This window comes from Manis javanica, chromosome 10 (genome assembly GCF_040802235.1).
Source record: "Manis javanica isolate MJ-LG chromosome 10, MJ_LKY, whole genome shotgun sequence".
NCBI lineage: Eukaryota > Metazoa > Chordata > Mammalia > Pholidota > Manidae > Manis > Manis javanica.
The window spans coordinates 85,940,479-85,966,762 of NC_133165.1; the positions used below are offsets into that span (position 1 = coordinate 85,940,479).

Sequence of the window (26,284 nt, forward strand, 5' to 3'; positions counted from 1 at the left end):
CGTCTGCCAGGGAGCTAACAGAGGAAGGGAAATGTGCATGATTAGCTGTTCCTTATCTCAGCAATTTCTCCTCTCAGTTAGTATGGTGACAGATTTGAATAGAAATGTCCAACCATTTACCAACTCTGCAGCCAGCCTCCTGTGGGCCAGTCCACCCACACTTGCTTCATGCTGATGATAGGAAAGAGGTCAGAAAGATGAAAGTGGGAATTTGAGTGCTGGGAGCTGCCCACTTGCTGTTCTGCTCACTGGCCACTAGAGGGTGGCACTGGGTGGCCCATGAAAGCCAGACCTGTGGTCAGGATATGTAAGGTTCGCACCTCCCTCCAGAGGTCAAAATTGTGCTCAAGGGCAGACAGCTCCAGATGTAGAATGGGTGACTACCCAAGCTTATTCTAAGATTAATTATACTGTCTTTATAGGACTCATTTATTGCTTCATTTGACTCATTCAATGACTCTATCCATCCAATCACCCTTATCATCATGACTCTTAACTCTCACTCCCTTTCCCTGCCCAAGTGAGTTTGTTGTCTATCTCTTAAGTCCTGAGGAGTCGAACTACCATTTACTGTATGCTTACTGTGCATTAGGAACTATGCTAAGAGCTTTCACTTCCTCACAACCACCTGTAAGGTGGGTATTATTATCTCCATTTAACAGATGAGACAACTAAGGGTTAAGGGGGAAAGTTCAGTAACTTACTCAAATTCATACAAGCAGTAAGCAAAGCAGGGATTAAAATCTAGGACTGTCTAACTCCACAGCTTATGCTTTTAACTACAGCAGCAGAGAACCACTAAAATGTATCTCAAATTAGATCCCTGCTCTCCGTCTCCCTCTATGCCTGGTTCTGACCCTTTTAAAGACTTCCAACTGGTTTTTCCACTTCCTATCTCACCCTGCTCCTGCCCTGCATACCTGCACACAGCCCTGCCTCATCCCACCCTCCCTAAGAGGAGGTTGGTAAATGAATGCATCCGCCATAGCACTGCCAGAATTCCTTCTACAGGAAAATATGAACATTTAGTTTCCCACGTGAAGACTCTTAGTAGATGCCTCCTGCCTTCCCAGAGAAAGCATAGCATCCTTACCACATGGGCCACCTGCCATTCCCCAACCTCCATGCAAGTCTCCTCACTGATCCTCAAAAAACTTCCATGTCTTCTGATCTTTTGCTCAAGAGGTTTTCCTTGGCCTGGATGTTCCCTGCCTCTGACCTCTCTTAAAACTTCCAACTCAGTCTTCAAGACCCCTTTAAGTGCATCCTCCTCTGTGAGACCCTTCCTAACAACCCTTGTCTTTTCTATCTAATCCTGGGCCAGCCTTTTTCATCTCTGTTTACCCTGTGTCACCCAGATGGTATTCAGCGTATATTTGCTAAAGTGAGTTGAAAGTCACATAAGCAGCATGGACTTATTACTTATTAAAAGTCACAGTATTAAAACTCCAACACCTTGGAAGCTCTGCATGTGCTGAATTAAGAAAAGACTAAACTATCCAGAGAAATAGGTATTAATCATTTACTCCAGAGGACTAAATAACTGCCATGGACCTTCCCTAGCTTCAGCTAGTCCTGATCTTAAAAAAGATTCCAAAAACCCAAGGAGCTGTCCTCCTGTGGCAGCAAATCAAGTTGCAGAGTCAGTCAGGTAGTTCTAATCACTGCCCTATCTCTGTCAGCAAAGAACAAGCCATGCATTTTCTCTCTTCCTAAAAATATGCAGCTTTTAAATATATCCATCATTTTGGCACTCTCTACTGCAGAGCTTAATAAAGGCAAAACCACTGAAATTGAAGAGATGTCTCAGCTCAAAGTACTCCTTGTATTTAAGGAGGAATGTCTGGCTATGACTGATGGCATCATTTCCCTACAGAATAGTCTTGTCACATGGCAAGGAAACATATATAAACACACACAAAATTCCCACAAATACGACTCGGTTTTAGTTAGAATGGCAACAGTGACCTTTGTGGATTTTTAAAATAAGACAGAATACCACCATCACTAAAACAACTGTTTACCTTCATAAAAAGTCTCTTTGTAGTCAAAGACACATCTGAGAGCTAGCCAAGCTATATGCTAAGACCTGAATAACCCCAATTATTTTTATCTTGAAGTTTGGTCTCAGGTCAAGGGCCAGTGTTTGGTTCAATTTTCTCATTTTACCTACAGGCCATACAGGAAATGGTGCTGATGCCATGCTGGAAGCCCAAAATGCCTTTATTTTAACCCCCACCAAAAAACCCTTGGGCAACTGGTATGAGTAATTGATTCACCAAGCCCCAGCTCTCAGCTTTAGTCAACGTCCTTAAACTCCCCTTGTGGTTGCTCGGAGATCAATGATTAGCTGTCACCACCTCATCAGAGCCAGGCACACTCCTGTTTCTCAAAAGGGGCCCTTAAACTGAGCACTCCACTGGTCAGGTGGAACCAGGTGAATTTTAATAGATGTAGAGTTACCGGACTTGAAGAGAGGCAGGGTTTCTGGAATGGAGTTTTGCACTTGACCCTTGGAATACCAGGGAATGAAAGATTTTCTGTGAACCCATTATCTTATTACATGTCAGACTCCAAAAGAAGGGAAATTATGAAACCAAATGACTCAAGGCTGGTAGAAAGCAGTGCAAGGCCCAGCCTTCTTCACACATGCTCTGCCCTGCTGGGACCCGGTGACGAAGGCCGACAAACACAATGCCTGAAGGACTCAGTACCTGAGCCAGACCCTGATGTAGAGAGATCGTACACCAGATCCTGGAGCGTCTTGTCTTTGGAGAGACACATCTCACACGAGGGATCTTCCATGTCCAGTCTCTGGCGGTTGTGATAGACACGCTGATGATAGTTAATGACAAGGAAAACGATGATTATGAGAAACAGGAGGAACACTGGGCCAGCAATAATGCCTACCAGCTCCACAGGGCCCCACATGGAAGGGTGCTCAGGCTCCTTGAGGTGACCTGGGTCGAGTGAGAGAGGAGAGGGAAAGAACAGAGTAAAAACAAGGGAAAGCTGTGGCCTTCTCTAACCCCAGCACCTCCCTCCAAGTGGAAATGCCCTTTCCCTCATGTGCTCAAGGTGCCCTTGCTCTCTGGTTTTACTGGGCTTGGCTATCAGCCTGGATGCTCTCACACGCAAACCTCTCTAGTTGAGGCACCCTTTTCAACATCAAACCTATAGCCCACTTTGTGACTTCATGGCATTTCACGGGACTACCCTCCCTTGGCCCCCCAGACACCTGTCATGGTATACTTCCCCTGCTCCGGCCTCTCTCCTGCCTCTGATCTCCCTAGTAATACCTTCTAAATGGCAGACCTGCAAAGGGGTGGCATCTAATACTTCTCAGCATAATCACTGTCCTTCTTTTCCAATTGTAGCCCCTCTTCCCATTTGGCAACACCCCCCCTCACCACAGAAGCTGCCCGCACATGGCTCTGGGGCAGTCTCCTTGGGCTCAGGCCCACACCCTCCCACAGAGTCTCCTGCCTGGCTCTTCAAGTCCTCACCAGCTGCCCAAGGCTGCTCAGGCATGGTCCCAAATGTGGCTTTCACCTCTAACTTTGTTTTCTGTCTCCCTCACCTTCTACTCTACAAATCTGACTTGGGAGGAACCTGACCTTGGGGAACATCAAAAAGGTACCTTTACCTATCAGCAAACAAAGGGATTGGGGAAGAGTAGAGGAGGAAATGACAGGGGTGCCCTACCTCCAAGATGAGCCAATAGTCCAACAAGGGCGTCCACTCACCACTGGGCACCCTCAGGTCGATCTTGTTGCAGAAGTCAGTATAGCAGCAGTGGGTGTTGCGCAGATCCTCGGAGCTCAGGCAGTAGAAGGGCTTCCCGGCAGGGACCAGCTCCACTTTAGGGATGCATGTGCGCACGTGGTGCTCCATCCCATCCAGGTTGAAAATGGAAACCATGCAGGCCCCATCTGTTTCACATGTGTAGTTGGCCTGTAGGCAGCTGGTGCACGCACACCGCAGAGCTGCAGGGAATTCAGGAGCAGACCCTGACATCAGTGGGGAGAGCTTATCCTAGTCCTTTTCCAGACTTAGAGAATAATCCCTTAACATACCGGATGTTCCAAAATAAGGAGCTTTTATAGAGATAGGGTGGGAAAGAGGATATCATCAATGGAAGCACAACCATTTCACCTGTTCATTCAGCTCACAAACAAGGCTTCCAGGCGCCCCCCCAGACCGTCTTCCTCTAAATGCTCTATTTTGTGCCTGTGAGAAACAGAAAGGCTACCTTTTCAACTATGCCTTAGCCTTACTACAAATTATTCTGTGGCTGGGAAAGAGGTCTTCTTTTAAATTAGATGCCTGATGACAAGAGGAAAACACCTTCCCTTTGGACATACTCCACCCACAACCACCCAGCGCTCCTTGAAGCCATCATCAACCCCATCCCCCTTCTCTCACATCAGACACGCCCGCAGTTTCCCAAATGTAGTCTGTGTGCTCTCACACGCTCTTCTGCAGCACTGCTTTTATTCCTAGCTACTTCCTACAAATCCTTTAAATTCAGCTTAAGCATCAGTTCCTTTGAAAGGCTTCTCCCGACTAGTCCAACAACATCCTCCTCTTCCCTTTAATCCATGGCAGGTGCTCCTCTCATATGGGGTAGAAGAATATCCTCCAGAGAGAATAATATTAGTGCTTACCTCATAAGTTATTGTGAGAATTAAAGGAGCTAAATGCATAAAAAGTGCTCAATAAATGTAACCCACTTTGAAAGGCTCCTGGATAGTACTTTTAAAATATTATATATATATATATATGTCAAATAGGTAGTGTATGCCATCATCTCTGGGACTAATGATTTTGCTGGGTGTGTATTACACGTAAGTGTGCACTGTTGACAGAAAATTACTGTAAATGAATTTGGCGCCTCTGAAAGCCAGTTCAGCAGCCCTGGAATCTGAAATCCTTTATTTATCCATCCTACAAGAATAGCACAGACAGCAGCAGTTGGTTCCCCCCTGCACTGTCTCCCAGGGGCCTAACTAGCCCTGGCCTCTTGGGACAGGCAGGAGTGTGGCTCTGGCCACTGGATACTTGGGTTGGGACTCACTGCTGAATGAAGCACTCACCCATCACAGGATGCAGATAGTAGAGCCCACCCAATTCTTAAGACTGGATGCTAAGTGAATACTATCTGGATACCAGGTGGGAATATATTCAAAGTAAGGCCCCAGAGAAGAGACATTTATGACCAGTCCCATGAAAACGAGCCTGTTGCAACTCCTTTCGGCTGTAAACAGTCTATCTTTGTCTCTTCCTCCAATACACTGGAAGGCACCTCTTGGCTTTTCAAATCCAAAGACAGATTCTAAATACCTCAGTGTCCAACCCCTCCTTCCCCAGGCTTTCTATAAATGACACACTCCCTTCACATTTCCACCCAAGGAAACAAAGAGAGCACGGACAGGTAAACGGACAGTGTGGGTCTTCACTGAATGGCCTGTGGTATTTTTTCACAGCATCTGATCAGGTCTCTTTCTTCTGGGAGAAATTCCAGAACACACAGCTATCTGCTGAAGGGCTATGGTAGTGTCATACTTTAAGGGCAGCCAATTTAAAGCAGGTACCATTTAGCCTAGGGTCCAAATTATAAAAATAATTGAAAAAGTAAATTCCTCCTAAATTTCAATTCCAGCTCTTTTCAGACACAGGAAAGACTCAGGATCTCCTCACTTTTCCCTCCCAAATACCTCTATTTGTTCCCCCTTTTATTCTTCTTGCTAACTTAAATTTACTTCTGCAACTCTGAGAATACTTGATCCAAGCCTCTTTTACTCACACTGGAGTCCTGACTGCTAATCCCAGAAAGCTAATACCCACTCCCCTTTGTGTCACTGGGGACATTCAGGCACAGAAGGAGTTCCCCATGGAGTGCACACCTCTCAGTACATGTGCCGTGATGTCCAGCAAAGAGAGCAGCATCAGCTCTATTTTGGGAAGCAAGAGGGGAAAACGAACAAGTCCAAGAGGGCTATTCTGAGCACAGTGGGACACACAGGCCAGACCTGCAGCCGCCTTTTGGAAAAAAGCTCGCTTCAGAGCCTGTCAATTAACAGGCAGGAGAGCCAGCAGTCTCTGACCCCAGATACTTATTCTCCTTTCGCTGGCTCACGTCCTCTCACAGTGATTCATTCTGGAGAATGAACACACCCACACGTGGCTCATTATTTTTGGGAAGTACTTAAACAATCTTGGTGTAAGACAGGAAAGAACAAAAGTGGTGAAATCTATGTTAGACGGGACGAAGAGCGGAACTGGGAGCAGGGCCATGTGGGTTTGTGATAAGGAATTGGGCAAGTCCCTGAATCTATCTGGGCCTCAGCCGCCCAGCCAGAAAATACCATTTATCTTAAAGAGATGGTATGAAGATTGGCCAAACATCCGCTAAGTGCTGTGGGTTCTCTGAAAAAGGCTCTCTCTGCACATATCTGTGTGTATCTCTACATTTTACAGAGTGAGTGAGAAGTCTGAAAAAGATATATTTTTAAGATAAGTCCACACCCCTGAAAAGGTTTCAATTACTATGGCTACAGCTACAGCAGGGTGTCATGGCAGGAACAGGTCAGAAAGCCCTAAGGCTCAAATACCAGCTCTAATATTAATCACATGACCTTAAGCAATTTAGTAACCTTCCTGTAACCCAGTTTCCTAATCTGTAAAGTGGGATGTTAATGATAACTTCACCTAACTATGTAAATGTTACATGAAATAACACATGTAAAAAGTGCTTAGAAAATAGGTGCTTAGTAAATTTTAATCTTTCCTCTCAATGTAAAAGTCAAACACACACACACACACACACAAAAAAAAAATGTGTCTTTTTAACCACTAATTAGGAAGTGGCAAATTACACCAAGACCACAGCAAGAAACTTTTGCTGGAGTCTCAGCTCTGCCAGTAACTAGTCGTGTGGCTTTGGGCAAGTAATTTAACCTTCCTGAACCTCATTTTTTCTCACAATTAACCAAAAAGAAAGGATTAAACCAGATGACCTCTAAAATCCTCCAGATGAAATTTGAATTCAGTTTGTTCTTAAATTCACACTGGATAACTGATCCACCACTGAGAGGTTCTGCTCTAAATTTTATATGCCTTTTCCTGAACTTTAAAGACAGACATTATGGTGAATCTTCTGTTAATAGTTATTTTTCATTGATAATTACAAAAACATCTGAATTCACTGTATGTAAATTTACTAGTATACTAAATCACAAACCCAATTTTGATTTCTCTGGAATGCTAAATCTCAACTAATAACAGCACTTTATAATCTGTTCCCTATTGACTCATCAGGTTAAATCAGTCTACACACGTATATGAACAATACATACCTAAAGCTCTCCATATTCCAGGATTAAAGAATTACATAATAGAAATAACACAATTTGGAAAACCAGTCATAGAGGAGGAACCAAATCACTCTACACACAAGCAAGTTAAAAAGTGGTCAGAACAAAACTCCCACTAGCACAGTATTTTGTTATTAATAAGTTAGTCAAACCTGAACTGCAGAAAAAAACCACTTGAATGTGGTTCCAAAGTATGATTAGAAGGTGGTCTGTGGTACAATGTAAATGCAAATTTGATTCATGAGAGGCTGTGCTTTGAAGAAGGCTTACAAGTCCCAACTTGGGTAGACTGTATGGCTGCATGTCACGGAGCCACTAACACAGCCAGGTCTCAGCAAAGATGACCTCACCACAGTCAGGCCAGCTGGGGTCGGGGCCCTCTCTCACCTACTGGCATGTACTGGGAGGATACTCAGCAAGGCGGCTCACTGGGAATTCCCAAGAACCACCATACAAGGCTAGACGCATGGCCACTTAACCCAATATTCTGCCTCAGACCACATCACCAGGGGGAAGGGTAAAGGAGGATGCAGGGTGGTAGCACCAGCCTCTAAAGGTAAGAGGTATGCCTCCAAGCGTCCACACTTGTCCTGGTAGATAATGATCCACCAAAGTTCTAAAATGTTTTAAAGCAACAGTATTTCTGATTTTGAAATTATATCAATTGTTTCTTGCTAATAAGTTCCATCAATTTAGTACTAGTACAGAGCACTGTCCTGCTGAGGAACACCAAACTTGCCTCTTCCAAACTGCACTGAACAACCTTAAAATTCTATAGTATCCAAGATTTAATGTCCAAATCAGCCCATGTCGCCCTTACTCTTCATTATTTCACAACTTGATCATAAACTTCCTCTGAGCCCTTATCACAGCACCCCTCAGACAGCACAAACTGATAAGAATAGCCTTATGACTATTTTAATTAGTCTTCCCTGGACCTTATTCAAGCCCCCTACAGCTTCCTTAGGACAGACAAAGATTACAATTCTAAACAACTCTGGGATTGTGAATAACCAAAATGATCTTGGAGAAAAAAGAAAAACAAAGGTAGAAGACTCAAACTTCCTGATTTTGAAACTTACCATAAAACTACAGTTATCAAAAGTGTGGTACCAGCATAAGTATAGACAGAAACCCACAGAAGAAGCGAAAGTCTAGAAACAAAGCTATACATCTACGATAACTGATTTTTCAAATGAGTATCTAGAACATTTGGGGGAAAGGCTAGTCTTCAATAAACGGTGCTAGACAACTGGACGTGCCTTTGCAATAGAATGAAGTTGGGCCTCCTACTTCATACCATATACAAAAAATTAACTCAAAATGGATCAAGGCCCAAAATGTAAGAGCTAAAACATATATTCTTAAACTTTCAAAAAAGAAAACGGGTAAACCTTCATGACCTTAGATAAGCTAGCCTTTTGTGCACTAAAGGACAACATCCAGAAAATGAAGAGACAACCAAAGAATGGGAGAAAACTTTTGCAAATCACATTTCTACTAATAGTCTAGTATCCAGAATATATTAAAAAAAACTCTTATAGCACAAGAATCAATTAAAAAATGGGCAAAGAATTTGAATAGACATTTCTCCAAAGGAGATACACAAATGGCCAACAAGTACATGAAATGACATCCATCTCAAATGCAAAATGCAACTCAAAACCACAATGAGATACTATTCCACACCCGCTAGGACAGCCATAAAACAATGCAAAAGAAACATAAGAAGTTTGGTGAAGACCCAGAGACACTGGAATCCCCATACATTGCCAGCAGGATGATAAAATGGAGCAGCCACTGTGGAAAACAGTTTCATGGTTCCTCAATAAGTTAAACATTTAATTAGTCAGCAACTCCACCCCTTGGGGTGAAAATAAGTTTTCAAACAAATACCTTATATACAAATGTTCATAACAGTACTATTCATAAGTCAAAAGGTGGAAACAACCCACATGTCCATCAGATAATGAATGGATAAACAAAATATGGTATATTCACACAATGGGATATTACTCAGCCATAGAAATAAACTACTGATATATATATATATATATATCATACTGAGTATATATATATATATATACACTACAGTATGGATGAATTGCAAAAACATTACGTTAAGTGAAAGAGGCCACACATTGTGTGATTCCATTTATATTAAATATCCAGAAAGCATATTAGTGGTTGTCAGGGACTGGGGTGGGGTGGGAGGGAGAATGGGGTATGCTTAATGGGTTACTGGGTTTCCTCTGGGGCACAGAAAAAGTTCTGGCACTAGAGAGTGGTGATGGTTTGCATAACATTATGAAAATACTTAACACCACTGAACTTACACTTTCCAAATGGTTAAAAATGGTAAATTTTCAGTAATATATGTTTTACCACAATTTAAAAAATACCATCGATCTTTGTAAACCAGTATGTATAATATAACCTTGATTACAAAACAAAAACACCAAAATTCAACAGAGGCACAGAAAAAAGACTGGAGGTACAGAGTTCTTTAGGCTGTGTTCTTCCTGAGCCCCTAGGCTCTCCCAGATGTTCCTGGAACCTTTCAACTCTGCAAGGAGGGAACCAGTGTCCTTTTCTTCATCGTTTTCTGGTAAAAAATCTCATTCAATAAATCTCATCCTAATCATTTGAGAGTGAAGGGGGCTCTGCCAGAGTGGCTCAGCTTTCATCTGCTTTATATATGGACCATAGGTTCATTTTTAAACTGTTCCAATGCTTTAAAAAGACCGAAAGAAGAAAGAAAAAAGTTGTTCAGTAAGTACTGATCTAGGCAACTGTCAAAAATGTTTGTGAAAATCCCAAATCAGGTTAAAAAAATGGAAGTGCCTGGCACTGAACTGTCACAAAATAGAAGTAATATGTGGTTCTTCTGGGTGGGGGCATGTAAGGGAGTGAGGGCAGGGAGGTGGCAACCAGGAGCTGATACTGCGCAAACCTAAGTAGAAAAATCTTGTAGCATTTAAGTAATCAGATGTTACTGGTAAAAAAAGACCCGTTACATTTTTAGCTTTCACAATCATCAAAATTAGATTTTAAAAATACATTAAAACAAAACTAAACAAAAAACTCTCAAGCATCAAAGGGCCACAATAAAGTCAAATTTTACTTTTCTGTAGTTGGCAGTACCTAAAAAGAAAACAAAACTATACTGTTAAAATGCACTTATGAAAAAAATATAACTGACTTAATAAAGGAAGCTATTTGTATAAAGAGGGAAAAGGCCCACAGATTTTAACAATAAGATACTTGATACACTTGGTATTTAATTCCAATCTGGGAAAAGGTCTCGCAATGGGGTTTGCATAAGAGAAAGGTGTTTGGAAAGCCAGCTCTACACTCTATCTATTCTACAAACTGCCTTTCTGACGTCCTACTTGGAGACAAACCCAACCCTAGAGAGCTGTTGGAGCAAGTTCACCCTTAAGCCTCAGGTCTGGAGAATGAAAGCTTTGTTCTTCCTCAAAAGAGACGTCTAGTGTTTACTCTAAGGAGACCTGTCAATGCAACTTAATTTACTGCTGACTGTAAAGAACTGAATATCTATCTAGCAAGGGCCCACCTGACGCCCAGGAGAATGTCAAAGTAAAATTGGAATGAGTGGCATCATTATGACAGAGCATGTCCAATGTACCTAGGACCTAAGCATACACACTCAGCAGTCATATTCAGACTACTAGTTACTTGGTATTTCTCCTTCACTAACAGTTTATAATGAACATGTAAACCACTCCGTGGTTTTCTTTTTTTTTTTTATTAAGGTATGGTTGATATACACTCTTATGAAGGTTTCAAATGAAAAAACAATGTGGTTACTAGATTTACCAATATTATCAAGTCCCTACCCATACCCCAATGCAGTCACTGTGCATCAGTGTAGCAAGTTGCCAGAGATCCACTATGTCCCTTCTCTGTGATACACTGTTCTCCCCGTGATCCCCCACACCATGTGTACTATGTGGTTTTCTTTCTTTGCTGTATTTAAATAGACATATTAGTGGCTTACTGGGGTAAGGGGGGATATTCATTCATGGTATTTTGTATTTGCTTCCTGACCTATTTCATACTATGGATGAATGGAGAAGAGGGATAGGAATGGTTGTTTCTGGCAACTGGGACAATTAAAGAGAAAAAAATATCAGCCAGGGCTGAGAATAAAACTAATGAGGTTGAGGTCAAATTCATCAGGCTGGAATAAAATGGGTAGATGGTAGAATAAACAGAGATGAAAGAGGTGAAGTAGGAAGAGAGATTATTATGTTCCAAATAACTCACAAATGTTTGTAGCATTTTTGAGTGACTGGGATAAAAACTGTATACACAGGAGATAATAAAATTACACAGGACAGAAATGGAATTATTTACCTAGGATTTTGCTGAGAGGATGGAAAAGAAATGAATGAATTCAATTACATAAATTTATTAAGTACTTAAAATATGCAAGGCTCTGTGACAGGACAGAGCCACATAAAGAAGAGTAAGCCAGTTCCTAACATCAGCTTGTGGGGGTGGAGTAGGAGGACAGGAGGAACAGACAACTGTAAACCCCTGTGGACTGCCATACTGCCCCACGAGGACCAAAGAAGAGCAGAGAGAATGGACTCACCGCCTGGGGGAGGCAGGAGGACAATGAGGGTCCCATACTGGAAGATGCCGTATTTGACTGAGAAGAGAAGGCGAAGGCTAACAAAAGCACAAGCTCTATTCGGTCCACAGTAAATGGACAGATGCAACAATACCAAGGTTCCAGTCAGTAAGGGAAGCTTGGACAGATCGGACGGATGTGATGCCAAGCTAAGGCGTCTGAAGTTGATCCTGGAGGCCACAAGAAAGCAATCAAACTGCTGGATGCAAAAGGTGTGTTTTCCAAAGTTAAGTCCAGGAGCAGGATGGAGGACCAGTGGGAGACTAACAGCAAAGACTGGGGAGGAAATTACCTGAACAGTCATCACAGTGTATAGTCAAGTACAGTAATTAGAGCACATGCTTTGGAGTCAAGATAGACCTCAGGGCCACTGCTTAACCTCTCTATGCCAGTTTTCTCATCTGTGAAACGGAGATAAGAGTGCTAAGAGAAGAGCTATATGGAGTGAGATGTAACACAAGTGCTTAGCAGAACAGTTAAGAACATATTAAACATTCAGTAAATCAGATGCTTTTATTCCTACAGTCCTCCTGGTGAATGAAATGGGTCTGAACTCTTCCTAGTGTTGTGGTTTTTCCCACAAGCAGAAGAAAAGTCAATTTGTGTGGAAACTTCTAAAGGGCAAGGACAGACTTTCCTCAGTATCCTTCTCAACATTCAGATTGGTCCTGGATATTAGAAATGAACACTGACTGAATCTGATTCAATATTACTGACTGTAAGTATAGAATGTAATATACAAATGCACATGAAGATCTGGGGCAAGGGGGGGTCCCCACAAATACTTCCTAAAAACAATGCTTCAGTTCACAGATTCCTCAACTCAAACATTGCAACCATCTAAAAAACTGATCTACAAAGCACCCACAATCTCTGCTTCAAATTTGCACGTTATCTAGTACAAGGTAACCGCAGTAGATGAAAGCCACTTGTAGTGAAAGGCCTTCTTCTCACATGCGATAGGATGGCTGGGTACCAGGTCTCAAGCACCCTCAAGTGTTCTCTTATTCTCTTCTGCTCTCCTCCTCACATCCCCATCTAACACATCACCCCCCACCCCCACACACACTTTTAAAACACTTATTTACTATCTCATAGTTTCTGTAGGTCAGAAGTCCAAGCACAGCGTGGCTGGTGTCAGCCATGGCTGCTTTCCCATGTAGGACTGGGCCTCTCTCAAACTCACTGGTTGCTGGCAAATTGCACTGCTGCCTTGTAGATAAGCAGAGGTCCCCATTCCCTCCTCGCTGACAGTCACTCTCAGCCCCGAGGGTCAACCTACAGTTTGTGGCCACATGGCCCCCATGGGCAGTTCACATAGGGATGATTACTTTCTTCCAGGTCAGCTGGAGTATCTGACTTCCTCTTCTGCTATCAGCTGAGCAAACTCTCTGCATCAAAGGGCTAGTGTGATTAGCTCAGGTCCACCACAAGTCTCCCTATCTGCTGGTCAATTGATTTGGGACCTTAATTAACATCTACAAAATCCCTCCATAGTAGTATCTAGATTCATGTTTAATAACTGGGAGAAGGTGTGCATACAGCAAGGCAGGACCCTTGGGGGCAGGGGGCACAGGTGGGCAGAATCACCTTCTGTTTTCTTTGTTTATTTCACCTGCTAGAAGGTAAACTTCATGAAGGCAGGCATTTTTGTCTCCTTTTGTTTACTGTTCTATCTCTAGAACCTGCAACAGTGCCTGGCATATGATAGGTGCTCAATGTGTGTGAAAGGAATCTTTAGATCACCACAGTAGTGGCACTCTGTATATACATATTTATATATATGTTTATATATAATATATATAAACACACCTATATATAGATACATATATGTTGGATCAGGTTAGAAATGGGACTTCTAATTCAGTTCAGTGAAACCAGTTAGGAATCCTTAGAATTCCACATAATTTTACCTCTGCCACAATTATTTGTACAGCTTTAACAAAATACAGTTGATCCTCATTATTCATGGATTCCATACTTGTGAATCTGCCTACTTGCTAAAATTTATTTGTAACCCCAAAATCAATATTCTCAGTGCTTTCATGGTTATTTGTGGACATGCACCAAGTGGTGAAAAGTCTGGGGCACCCAATGCCTGTGCCCCCTGCTGAGGCTGGTGGAGGCGATGCTCTGCCCTCTCATTTCAGCTCTCAAGCTATAAGCAAGCACCCTTTTCATGATACTTCAGTGCCATGCTTTCTTTTTTGCTTGATTTTGCTATTGAAAATGGCCCCCGAGAGTAGTGCTGAAATGCTGTCTAGCGTCCCTAAGTTCAAGAAGACAGTGATATGCCTTACAAAGAAGATACAGATATTAGCTGTGCTTCATTCAGGCAAGCATTACAGTGCTGCTGGCCTTGAGTTCAGTGTTAATGAATCAACAATATATTAAATAAGGTATCTTTTAAACAGAAACACATATAAAACAAGGTTTTATACCAGCTGGTAAATGAAAATGTTGTGACCAGCAGCTCACAGGAAACTAACCCTGTATTTCCCCTAGGAGCAATGGTTCAGTATTCACTAATTCAGTGTTTGAGCCAGTTTTATATATAGACCATAACTACCATGAAAAACTAGACATGACTATATTAGACCCATTTTACAGATAAAATAATGCGGTTGCAAGACCTGGGAAATGGCAGCTTCCAGTACATCATCCTGTTATATTTTCTTCACTCATATTTTTTATAATAAATTGTGAAGCAGACAATAAAGAAATAAAATATAAAGTGTTTCTGCCTCCCCACTGTCCACTCATAACTGTCACTGATAATTGCGTGTGTTTATTTTCAGTTTAAGCTGCTGCAATTCTAAGTTCCATGACAGTTGTGGTTAGGGATTTTTGTCCTTTTTCTCTGTTATTTCCCCATGCCAAGAACCATTCCAGGCACACTACCCAACCAAAAGAATAAGAAATCTAGATGTAGCTGTGTAAATACCAAGGGTGATCGACACTTTAACCGGGAAGGCAGTTTCTTTCATTATGTTGAATTCAAAATATTTAGGGTGACAAATGCAGACTTAAGACAAAGTAGAGAGAGAAGAACACCAAAAGGAACACCAGCATTGCCTGCAGTGGCACTGTCTCTGAAACCTGGGGAGAGGGTCGGACTGTCTGGATGGCAGCCCCGCAGAGTGAGGGAAAGAAAGGGACACCTGGAATAGACATTTTTCTTCGTGTTACATTTGTCTGTGACAGAGAAGCCAGCAGGCAGAGAGAACAGACCAGAGCAGAGATGGTGCGTCTGGAGCCCGAGCTCAGGTGAAGCCATGTGTGAGAGAGAAACGGAGGAGCACAAATGCAGGGGCAGGCGTTCGAAGCTGACCATGGGGCAGTGCCTGCAGAGGGAGAAACACGCATGTTAGACCTCGGGCAGCCGTGGAGTCTGAGGAGCTGAGTCCCTAAAAGGTCTCAGCATTCCCAATCCAGGCAGAACTGATGGGCTATGGATGTCTACACCACTTCCAGAAGCAGAGGGACTGATGAGAAAGAAGACTCTAGGATTTTCTTCTTATAAATACAGAGAGGGAAATGAGATAAGACCCTCTTACGTCAGTTCCTACTGTAACAGACAAATAACACAAGAATTCAGGACAAAGAGGCGGGATTCCAGAATTAATGTTCACTGCTGCTCTGAGCAAAAACTGAACAGTAAACAAAAAGGATTTCAAAATTAAAACAAAAGCGCCACTTCAGTATTCCAATTTAACCTTCAAAAATAAAGATCTGACACACCATAAATTGGGATTCCATTCCACCTCAACACCCTGTACTCCTCAGTTCTTATGAGAATACACTGCAACGCCATGCAGCTCATGTTCCAAGATGCAACAAGCAGCTTCAGCAGGACATGCTGGAAGCAGAAGCACATCTCGTTGTCTCCTCGTTTACTGATTCACATTTTGGTAGCAAGGTTACAATTAGCTCACCGGTGGAGAATAAACCTATTTATAACGCAGCAGTCTACCTGAAAGACACAATCATCTAAAAAGGTTTTTAGAGGAAAATGAAGTGCAGCTTCTTCCTGTACTGATTGCAGAGGCCCAAGGTCCTTTAGTATGGATGAGGTCCTCAGTCTAACCTTCCTGTGTTCACAGGCACCATTCCAGACACCTCTCAGCCTCCATGTTCTTATGTAACATTTACATAGTGCCATAAACATACCCAGAGTTGCATAAGAATTAAAATGTTGCCAATAAAGCCTAAAGCAGGTCACTCCCTCCAGACTGTCTTTGATTAGCACAGGTATGCTGCCGGGTCTACGATGTAAGAGCCTGTCAAAAGACAGAAATTAACTTGAAGAAATCTGAAATGGTCTACAAAAATGCACAAATTAACCACACTGTGACATGTGGTACTTCTATCAATTCCAAAAGTATGTTATTCTGCCCCATAAGATAAAAAGCAACCCAACAGTGCTTGTTCACTGAAGTTAGAAACTGTGTCTAAAAATACCTTGCAGCCAACTGGCTATCAGTAAGTCAGTCTCACAAATGTCCCAATAAGAGCGTTGTGGACTATTTCTTTACCACAGGAAAAGTGAGGCAGTCACAGAAAGGTGAAGTGACTTGTTCAAGGACAACTCATAAGGAAGCAAAGTTCTGGGGCTAACAGCAAGCCTCCTCCCTCCATCTGGCTCTAACCTTTAAACCAGAGTAGCCATTTTATTATGTTTTGATCACATCTGTTTCAGGAGCTCTTTTAACAAAACTAATCAGAGACTCTCTTTTTCACTACAAGAGCTCACTTTCACTGAACTTCAAATCCATGTCCACTCAAAATGACAAGAATTGGCCAGAAATGAGATTTTTATTATTCACAGAAAATTCAAAATGTTCCTATCAGAACCTCCAATGTCTCCCTGTTGCTTGTCTTCAGAAATGAATGTCATGTTCTCCTGCTAATACAACTGTACATTTTTAAATACTAATGTGAAAATTCCAAAGCTAGGCCTAAAAACATGGTATGCCTATCAAATGGATGCTGTTTATAACCTTGAGCTCATTCTCCTTATTGCTGGTCTTTTAATTCACTAAACACCTATCCCTTGCTGCCCTCATGTCCTGTCCAAGTACTAGGCCTTAATCAGGGCTGCCTGGCTCTGCAGCTCCTCCAGCCCACCTAGGAGAGCAAAACCAAGGAAGTACAGGGGAGGAAAGCAATCAACTTCTCGTTATCCCACAGCCTCTATTTTCCCAGAACTGACGTTTTACTTTAAGCCTTTTGCAACAGTGGTCTCTGTAGCATGCACTATTGGCAACTAGATGTGTCCCGGAAAAAACTGTAGTGTCTGGCCAAGAAGTTTAAAGGCCTTTGAGAATGTTTGCTGGACACACAATCTAATTTTCAACTGACCAAAAAAAAGAAACTAACTCCCTATTATGCCCACCCATCCTCACCCCAACAAACATCCACTTTAGGAAGGTTACAAAAAATGAACTCTGCCCCATTCAGAACTAGTTGGATTATCAATTAAACATTCTTAAGTAGACTCACCACAAGAAAAACGTCACAGACACTATGCCACCTCAACAGGGGCCTGGCTGTTAAAAATCTTGGATATATTAGGGACAGGATAAAAATGCCTACAGAAGAAATTTAAAGATTTTTTTATACACATATAAAATGACAAACCTGAAAGCTGATTTGCTACCTCACTAGAGAAATAACATTGTTACACATTCCAAAAACATGGCCCATTATAGGGCCCAGCAAACATTACTCAGGAAAATGATTATCTTACCACAAACATCAGGCTGTGTTCAAACACCTTCACCATGTACACCAGACCCCACGGAATATTACCCATGCATAGAACAGCGAAACCCAGGAACTCACACGAATGCTCAACAGAAGCATTAGCCAGTGAACAAAGACCCCACTGCACAGGCTACGCCACTGGGAACAAATACCAAAGCTGGAGATAAAGAAGTTGTTTTTGAGACTCCAAAGTGGGATGATGTCGTTTCTGGATTTTCTGGTTTATTAAAGAAGCCTGAACCCACCTGAGAATCATTACTTTTAGTGGCGAGGAGAGCCACAGAACACACACTTGATCTCGCACTGATGGAAGGTTAGGGGCTGCTGAGGAGTCGGAGCAGCAGGCTTTGTACATCAGGAGCGAACACAATCCTGATCGTCTCTCCCAGATCCAACTGTGGGTCAATAATCACTTCAGTGTAACTGCCAAATATAACCTTCATCTGCAACCCCAGTGCCAAAACACATTCGAGAGGCCTCTCTTAAATTAAATATTTTAGGGTTTCATCTGCTCTTCTCGGCCCCCAAAGCCTCATAAACAGCACACCGGGTTGAGTGTCCCACAGAAAGGTACCGACCTCCAGAGTGGGCAGGGTAGGGGTGGTATGGGGAGAAGGCTGTGGGGGTTGGAAGGTAAGGGGTGTGTGCGGGTGGGGGAGCGCGTGGGGGGCAGGGGTGGGAAGGCAAAGAAGTACTGACCACGGGCAGAGGAGACCGTCCAGTGGTCCGATCTTTAAATAATCTTGGGGGGTGGACGCAGGTTCTAGGATTTCACCTGAAAGGCTTCCACAAAGTGATTAACTGAATGGGCCCCGTGGGGTGGGGTGGGGGAGGCGAGGTGGTAAAGCAAATACACCTAGATGCAGATTACCCGTTCCCGAGCTGGGTTTCCTAGCGTTAGAGAGATTACAAAGCCAAGCTCCAAGAACGTTTAGGGGCCTGTTCGGCTCACTTCCTCCAAACAGCATGTGTATTGGGGGTTTTACCCCAATGAACTCAAGGGAGTGCGCGAAGGGGAAATGTGACTCCCTTTCCCAGAACGTGAGGGAGGAAGGAGAGGGAGTGGATGAGACACCCCAAGTGCAGGACCTGAAGGAAAGGTTAGAGACCCCTTTCCCTATCATCTGAGGTACTCAAGGGCTCTCAACGTCAGGATACCTCGGAGAAGCAAGAACGCTATTGCCCGAGCCCCTCAATCTTGGCGGGAGAAAAGACGCCCCCCAAGAACATCTGGAGGGAGGGAATAAGGACCCCGGCCCCTGGGCAAGCTCAGGGGCAGAAACATGGATATCTAAATCCGGAGAAGGAAGCCCACACTCCCCTCTATGGAACGTAGGGGTGCTGGGAGCACGACCCCCGAGAGCTCCCCGAATCCTGTTCCGCCTGGGAGAAGGCTCGGGTCCCCAGGGGTCTGGTGCGAGCTCGGTCCCCGCTAGGCGGCCGCACCTCGGGGGTCGGGAGACAGCGACTGAGAGTTACCCCGACTCCTCCGCGCCCCCCGCCCGGCCATATTGTGCGCGTGGGGAGGGGGCGCGCTGTAGCCAGGGGCCGCGGCGTGAGGCCTCGCCCTCGCCCGGCCCTCTCCATCCCGGCCCCCGCCCCCCGCCCCGGGACTCACCCTGGATTGCCCGGGGCCCGGACCCGCCGCTGCCGGCGAGCAAGAGGACAACAAGGGGGAAGAAGGAGGAGGCTCCGGCCGACTCCGCCATAGTAACCACCGCCGCCGCCGCAGCCCAGCAGCGCCCAGCGCGCGCGCGCGCCCCCGGCGCCTCTCCTGCTCCCGCGGCCCCGCTCCCGCCTCCCTCTCCTCCGCCCGGCGCCGGCACGTGCGCTCCAGGCAGAGCCGGCGCCGCGACCGCCGCGCGCGCCCCCGAAGGGCGGGGCCGGGTGCGCGCGGGCGCCTGCCTTAAAGGGGAGTGTCCCTGTTAAAGGGGTGGGCGGGGTTCGTGCCGCGGCCACCCTCTCCGGTAAGTGCGAGCGCCGCGCAGAGGAGGCCCGAGCCCGACACGCGGCCTCCGCCCTGGCCTGCACCCCACGCAACGCGGGGCTGCCTTCTCAGCGCCGATTCCCCTCCCCCGCATCGAATGGTCTACGAGTCCCGTGCGATTTCCCTTTCCCTTCATGCCTGCTGCCTGGCCACCGTCTCCTAAGTGGTCTAACCGCCCCTTGCGGCCCCCTGCCATCCGCTGGACGCAGCAACCTGTGTGATCAAAACGTGGGATGCCCCTTTTCAGAACACCCCCTGGCTTTTTAAAGACTGTACTCAGTCCTGGTGAGGTGCTGTGCGAGGCACTCCGGTTCTGCGGGCAAGTAAAACCCTCTTGGTAACGATTTGGCGTTATGTATCAAATGCCTTAAAACGGCCATACCTACTGACCCGGTATGATCCCGTATGCGTCTTCAAGAAATAATAGAGAGGAGGACAAATATTAATGGAAAATGTTAATTTGCATGCTTATCATTGTAAAAAGCTGTGAACTTAACTAGGCAACAATAGGAGACAAGTTACAGCCCATCCCTATGATGAAGCATTACTTAGTAGTTTAAAATTATGTTTATGAAAGCTAATGTAAGAAAATGTTCATGAGAATGTTAAATGAAAAAGCAAAATACTAAACTATTTACAGAATTATTCTGATTTTGTCAATAATATATATCTGTATGGGAAAAGGACTGGGAGGAAATTACCCAACATTATCAGTAGTTATCCCTAGAATAATTTTTTACCTTTTCTTTAAACATATTAGCATTTTCTAAATATTTTACAAATAAGCAAGTGCTCCTTCCAAATTTAGGGAAAAAATGCTTATAAAAGGTAAATTGTATGACCCGTATCTCTTTAAAAAGAGTTCACTTGAGCTTGAAAAAGAGCTTGAGCTCATGAAGGGCAGGGTCTTTGAAGCCAGAATCTGATTCTGAATCCTCATTTTCTTACTAACTGCATGGAAATGGGCAAGTTTTTTAACCTCTCTAAGCATAGTTTCCTCTGAGATCTAGGAGTGAAAGGGTGGCCAAAGGTTGGTGTGGAGGGAGTTACTCAAATGGAATCCTTACCTTATAATTTGTCACCAACACGAAGAATGCCCATCCTTACATCCAGAAAAAAAAAATAAGACTACATACACACTCCCCAGACACAATTTACGCACATGGCCATACCTGCAGAGTCACACAGAGGTACTCTTTACAAGGTGGTCAGTAGCTGGATATAAATAAACACCTTATTTTTATACTGCTCTCCCTCATCCCCTGAAAATGGGCACCCCTCACCCCTGCAGTCCCTGTAACTGGCCTCCTAAACTTCTCCACCCACCCTTAGGGCTCCCAGCTGTGGTAGGCACAGGGCTAGGTTACTGTGTTAGTTTCCTAGGGCTGCTGAAACACAGTACTCCAAACTGGGTGGCTTAAAATAAAAGTTTATTCTGTCACTGTTCTGGAGGCTAGAAATCTGAAAGCAGGTGTCAGCAGGCCCATACTCTCCCCAGATGCCCTAGGGAAGAATTCTTCCTTGTCTCTTCTGTCTTCTGGTAGTTCCTAGAGTCCTTGGTGGTTCTTGGCTCATGGAAGCATAGCTTCAGTCTTCTGCCTCCATCTCCATGGCTGTCTTCTCTCTGTGTCTCTATCTCTATATCCAAATTTCTCTTATAAAGACACCAATCACTGGATTAGGACCCACCCTAATCCAGTATGAGGTCAAGTAATTTTAATTGATTACATCTGTAAAGATCCTATTTTCAAATTAGATCACATTCACAGGTTCTAGGTGGACATTAATTTGGGGGAACACTATGCAACACTGTACAGTCACCAACCCCTGGGTAGGGAAGGGAAAGTAGACCTCTTAGGAGCACATCTCTGAGACCAAGGGGAAGGAACTCTTCTTCCCTAAACCTTGCTAGGTGCTGCTACTGGCTGCAAGGCCAGGAATCCCAGAGGGGACCTGTGGTTGCTTTATTCCTAAACTGCAAGGTTAGCCACATACCTGAATATACAGCTCAGGGAACCAGAACACTGTGTCCGCAGGCCAAATGCCAGCTCCATAAGCTCCCTTGATAGCATTTGATTTTGGGGCATATATCTTACCTCCCTAAACCTCGATTCACTCATCTGTAAAATGGAGCTGGTAATAGTTCTATCTCCTGACGTGTCGTGAGGAAGGATGAAGATATTTTATGTAAAGGACTTACAGAGTCTCTGACACATAGGAAGTGATGTCAAAAGAACAGCTATTATTACGATGATGATTTGACCTTTGAATACAATCCTGTGAAGTGGTTGAGCCCTGTCAGGGTGTACACAATTTACAGGTGAGGCAACTGAGGACCCAGGAAGGCAAGCCACTTACTCAAGCCCCCATATGATTAAGTGTTGATACCACAGCCTACTGGTCCTGGGTTTCTTCAACATTGTAGCATCTCCTGCTTTTCCAGGGATGGTCTTCAAGAGCCAGGTGCAGGTGGGCAATTAGTCTTGATGGGGTGGGGGAGGGGTTGTTAGTCCCTCGCACCCTACTTCTGAGAGTTGGGAGCATGTCCTCCCGTGAGAGCTTGCCTCGGTGATGTGTCTGCCTTCCCTTTTAGGTCCCCAGCTGCACAGACACTGCCCCATCTGCCTGTGCTCCCTCCTCAGTCGGGCTCTCCTGCCATCCCTAAGGGCCTCAGCAGTGTCTGTCTCTGTAAGCCCCTGTAACCTTCAGACTGGACCCACATCACAGTCCATGTACTGTTTATATGTCCTGCTGGGTCCCTTTGTCATGAGCTGCCAGATTTCACTCCTCCAGGAAAAAGTCTCTCTCCAGCTCCACTGTAAATCACCTGGTGTTGTGGCTGCCATCTTGATACCAAGACACCCCACTTCCTAGGGGATTCAGCATAATTTGCATTGGCGAGCAGCAGAGTCCTTAATCCCAAGAAGGCAGTAACTCATCTTCATTCTACAAGCAGGTATTGAGCACCTACAGAATATCAGGCACAACATATAAATGTGGATAAGTCATGGTCTTTGCCCTCATGAAACTTACAACCTAAGGGAGCATTGTTTTCAAAAGCATCACTGCCTTATACAGGCTGTAACACACACCTGTAAAGGGTTCTGTGAGGGCACTCAGAAGGGCCTGGATGATTCAGTTCTGCAGCAACAAGGAAAGGGTTCATGAAGAAGTCATGCTCCAGCTGACACTTGGAAGCTCAAAGAGTGTTCCCTAGATAGACAGCCTTAGGTGGGGCAAGCGAAGGCAGGAGATTGTTCCTGGCAGAGGGAGCAGTATGAGCAAGACACTGGGGTGAAATGGCCTGACATTTAGAGGAAGCGTGAGCAGCATGGCAACACACCCAGAGGGGGCAGAGTGGAGGGGGCTGGTGGTGGAGTGGAAGGGTAATGGAGGAAATAGAGACATGCAGGAGTACACTTGGAAGTATACATTTCTCCAGTTTCCTTGGAAGAATTCTAAGTAGGAGGGGTAAAGCAATCATATTTGTGTTTCAGAAAGACCACTTTGCTAATCAAATAGACTTGCTTGAACGTTGTGCAGATGGTTGGAGGAAGGCAAGACTGGTGGTAAGGAGGCCAAAGAGGAAGCAATTCCAGTTACCTAGACAAGATAGGAAGAGGGCCTGACGGTAGGCAGCAGCAAAGCAGATGGGAAAGGAAATAGATTTAAGGGATTTAAGGAGATAGAAACTACAAGATTGATTGGATGTGGTAAGTGAGGAGGAAATGAGGATTACCCACCCCCCAAAGATTCCAAGATAATCTGACTTGGTTGGCTGGCTGTTTGGTGGCTCCATTCAGCAGATTAGCAAGAGCAGGTTTGGGAAAAAGATAATGAGCTTCCCATCAGCCATACTGAGTTTGAAGAGCCTCCTGTAGGTACCTGGAGCCATGGAGATATGGATTTGGAAGTCAGCAGAATATCATAGTTGTTCAAACACCTCAGGGGTATGAGAGAATTCTGGAAGCACAGCAATGCTGTCAGTAAAGAGGAGACAGGTAAGAACAGTCAGAAATAGGAAACGAACCTGGAAATAATAGAATCCTGGAAACCAAGGCAGGAAAGAGTTTTAAGAGCTCAGTAAGGGGCCACGTTAAATTAGGAACAAAGAATATGTAGGATTTGATAACATAAAACCCATTGGTGACGTTTATCTGAACAGGGTCAGTGAAAGATGGGGTAAAGGCCCAACTTCAGGGAGCTGCAAGTGAATGGGAGGTGAAGGCTTAGAAATGCCAAGTGTCATGTATGCTTTAAAAGAACTTGGCTGTGATGGGAGGGGAAGATTTGGATATCCTTCATTGGTGGACCAGGTTCCCTGAGCAAACCTTCTGTTGAAGAAATAATTCAAAATGCTCAGTAAACCATCAAGAAAATGAAGAATACCCAAGTCAAAAACTAAGGACAAAGAGAGGCAAGCAAAGCACCAAAGCTGGCTTTCACCTTGCAAGTATTTGCATACCAAGTTAAGTTGAACTTAGGTTTTTGAAGTTGAGCAGGAGATCAGAGATAGGAGACCAAGCCTAGGACTACCCAAAACAGGGATCTAATAAGGCCTCTCTGCAAAAAAGCCGTGACCTACAAGGGTAATAATACATGGTTGAAGGATGAACTAGAAATAACTGACTCCTCCAGGAGAGACTGCAAGGAAAAGTACCTGACTTGAACCTTGGCTCTGAGTGAGAATGGGGTCAAATCTTCCCTGAGAATTTCTAACCACAAGCTTGGCCTGCGTGATTTAATTACATGCCAAATTCACCCGATCTGGATGGTCTGAAAAGCTATATGCCATTTAGATTCAAGGGTTTCTGGGCTGGTAGTACCCCCTAGCAGTACCTGGAAGAAGAGCAGATCATTTCTAGAGGAAGCCTGCTTCAACTCAGGCTATAAGGAATCCTTACAGACAAAATTCCAAGAAATAGAACATATATAGTGTTTGCTTTGGCAGCACATACACTATGATTGGAGTGATGCAGAGAAGATTAGCATGGTCCCTGTACATTTCATATTACAAATATATTTTGTAGATATTAAAAATTATATATGTTCTATGTATTTAAACATATGGAGAGAATGTATGTGGTCAAAAATCCAAAAACATGGCTGAGAGAAAAATAACAGTCCAATTAGCATTGTATACAGTTGTTGCTCCTTATCCATGGTTCCAATTTCCCCAAAGGATGTGTGAAACCATAGATAGTATAGAACCCTATAAATGCTATGTTTTTTCCTCTATGTATATGCCTATGATAAAATTCAATTTGTAAGCTAGGTATAGGAAGAGATTAACAACAGTAACTAATAATAAAATAGAGCAATTAAAGCAATATGCTATAATAAAAGTTAGGTGAGGGTGGTCTCTTTCTCTCCCAAAATATTTTACTGTATGGCACTCACCCTTCTTGCGATGAATTGAAAATGCCTACGCAATGTGGTGATGTGAAGTGAATGATGTAAACACTGTGATGTAGCATCAATCTGCTACTGACCTTTTGACAGTATGTCAGGAGGAAGGGTCATCTGCTTCCAGACCGCAGGTGACCAAGGATAACTGAAACCAAGGAAAGTGAAACTGCAGAAAAGGGGGCTACTGTATTCATAGGAAATGTTCCTTAAAATATAAGGGCTAAGTTAAAAAATGCATAATCTATGTATGAATTCATGCATTCTTTATTAATTGTCAGCTTTTCACTAATAGAAGAGAAATAGACTATATAACTTCCAGGTGAAGAGAGGGAAGGAAATAGAATGAGAAAAATAATCCAAAAGGAGGCAAGAAAGGAAGAAAAAGGATAAATCAAGGTGGTATAAATAACACAAAGTAAGATGGTGAAGATAAATTCAAATACATCCATAATCACAATAAATGTGAATGGCCTACAGAACTCATTTTAAAAATACAAATTTCCAGATTGGACAAGACAGAGAGAAAAAAAAGGATTTCCAGGAAGAGACACGTGGTCACAGGGTGTTTGCTGTGTTTTGTTGCTTTGGTAAGAAGGGGAAGATTGCACCTTAGACTGCAATAAAGGAACCAAGAGGAGTGTAAAGATACAGGAAGAAAAAGGGGTAAGTAATGGAGCCAGAACCCAGGGCGAATGGGGAGAACAGAATCAAGATCCAGAGGTATAGGGAGGAGCTTTGGCCTGGAGGAGAATATTAGCTTCTGCTAGAGGAAGGAGGTAAGCAAAGAAAGCTTATAAGCATGAAAGGGTCACCTTGGTGTTCTCAGTCCAGTTGCAGCCTTGGCCCCCTGCTTTGGTACAGTCTGCTCAGGAGGCAAGCTGGCATATGATGGCCAGTGTGCTTAAAAAGAGTGGTGAGAACCTGAATGTAAGTCATGAGACCATGAAACTCTTAGAAAAAAACATAGGCAAAAATCTCTTGGACATAAACATTAGCAACTTCTTCATGAACATATCTCCCCAGGCAAGGAAAACAAAAGCAAAAATGAACAGGTGGAACTATATCAAGCTGAAAAGCTTCTGTACA

At 43.9% G+C, this 26,284-nt stretch overlaps 1 protein-coding gene, 1 long non-coding RNA gene and 1 pseudogene across 4 annotated transcripts in view; 2 read left to right on the plus strand and 1 right to left on the minus strand.

Annotated features, from left to right (window-relative positions):
- The window catches only part of ACVR1B (activin A receptor type 1B), a 32,670-nt gene extending 13,053 nt beyond the window's left edge, over positions 1–19,617 (minus strand). Inside the window, exons 1-3 of one of the 3 annotated variants that reach the window (XM_036992115.2) lie at positions 19,421–19,617; positions 3,747–3,986; positions 2,715–2,960 (exon numbers count right to left, since the gene is read on the minus strand). In XM_036992115.2, the coding sequence (XP_036848010.1) occupies positions 2,715–2,960; positions 3,747–3,986; positions 19,421–19,511 (577 nt within the window). In that variant the 5' untranslated portion in view covers positions 19,512–19,617. Of the gene's footprint in view, positions 1–2,714; positions 2,961–3,705; positions 3,987–18,047; positions 18,199–19,420 lie in introns of those variants that run through there. The other 2 variants (XM_017662137.3, XM_073213501.1) reach the window with 2 other exon arrangements.
- LOC118967233 (uncharacterized) overlaps positions 1–26,284 on the plus strand; it is a 69,819-nt gene that overhangs the window by 22,931 nt on the left and 20,604 nt on the right. The gene's annotated exons all lie outside the window — the stretch shown is intronic.
- Positions 24,725–24,825, plus strand: LOC118967323 (U6 spliceosomal RNA; annotated as a pseudogene).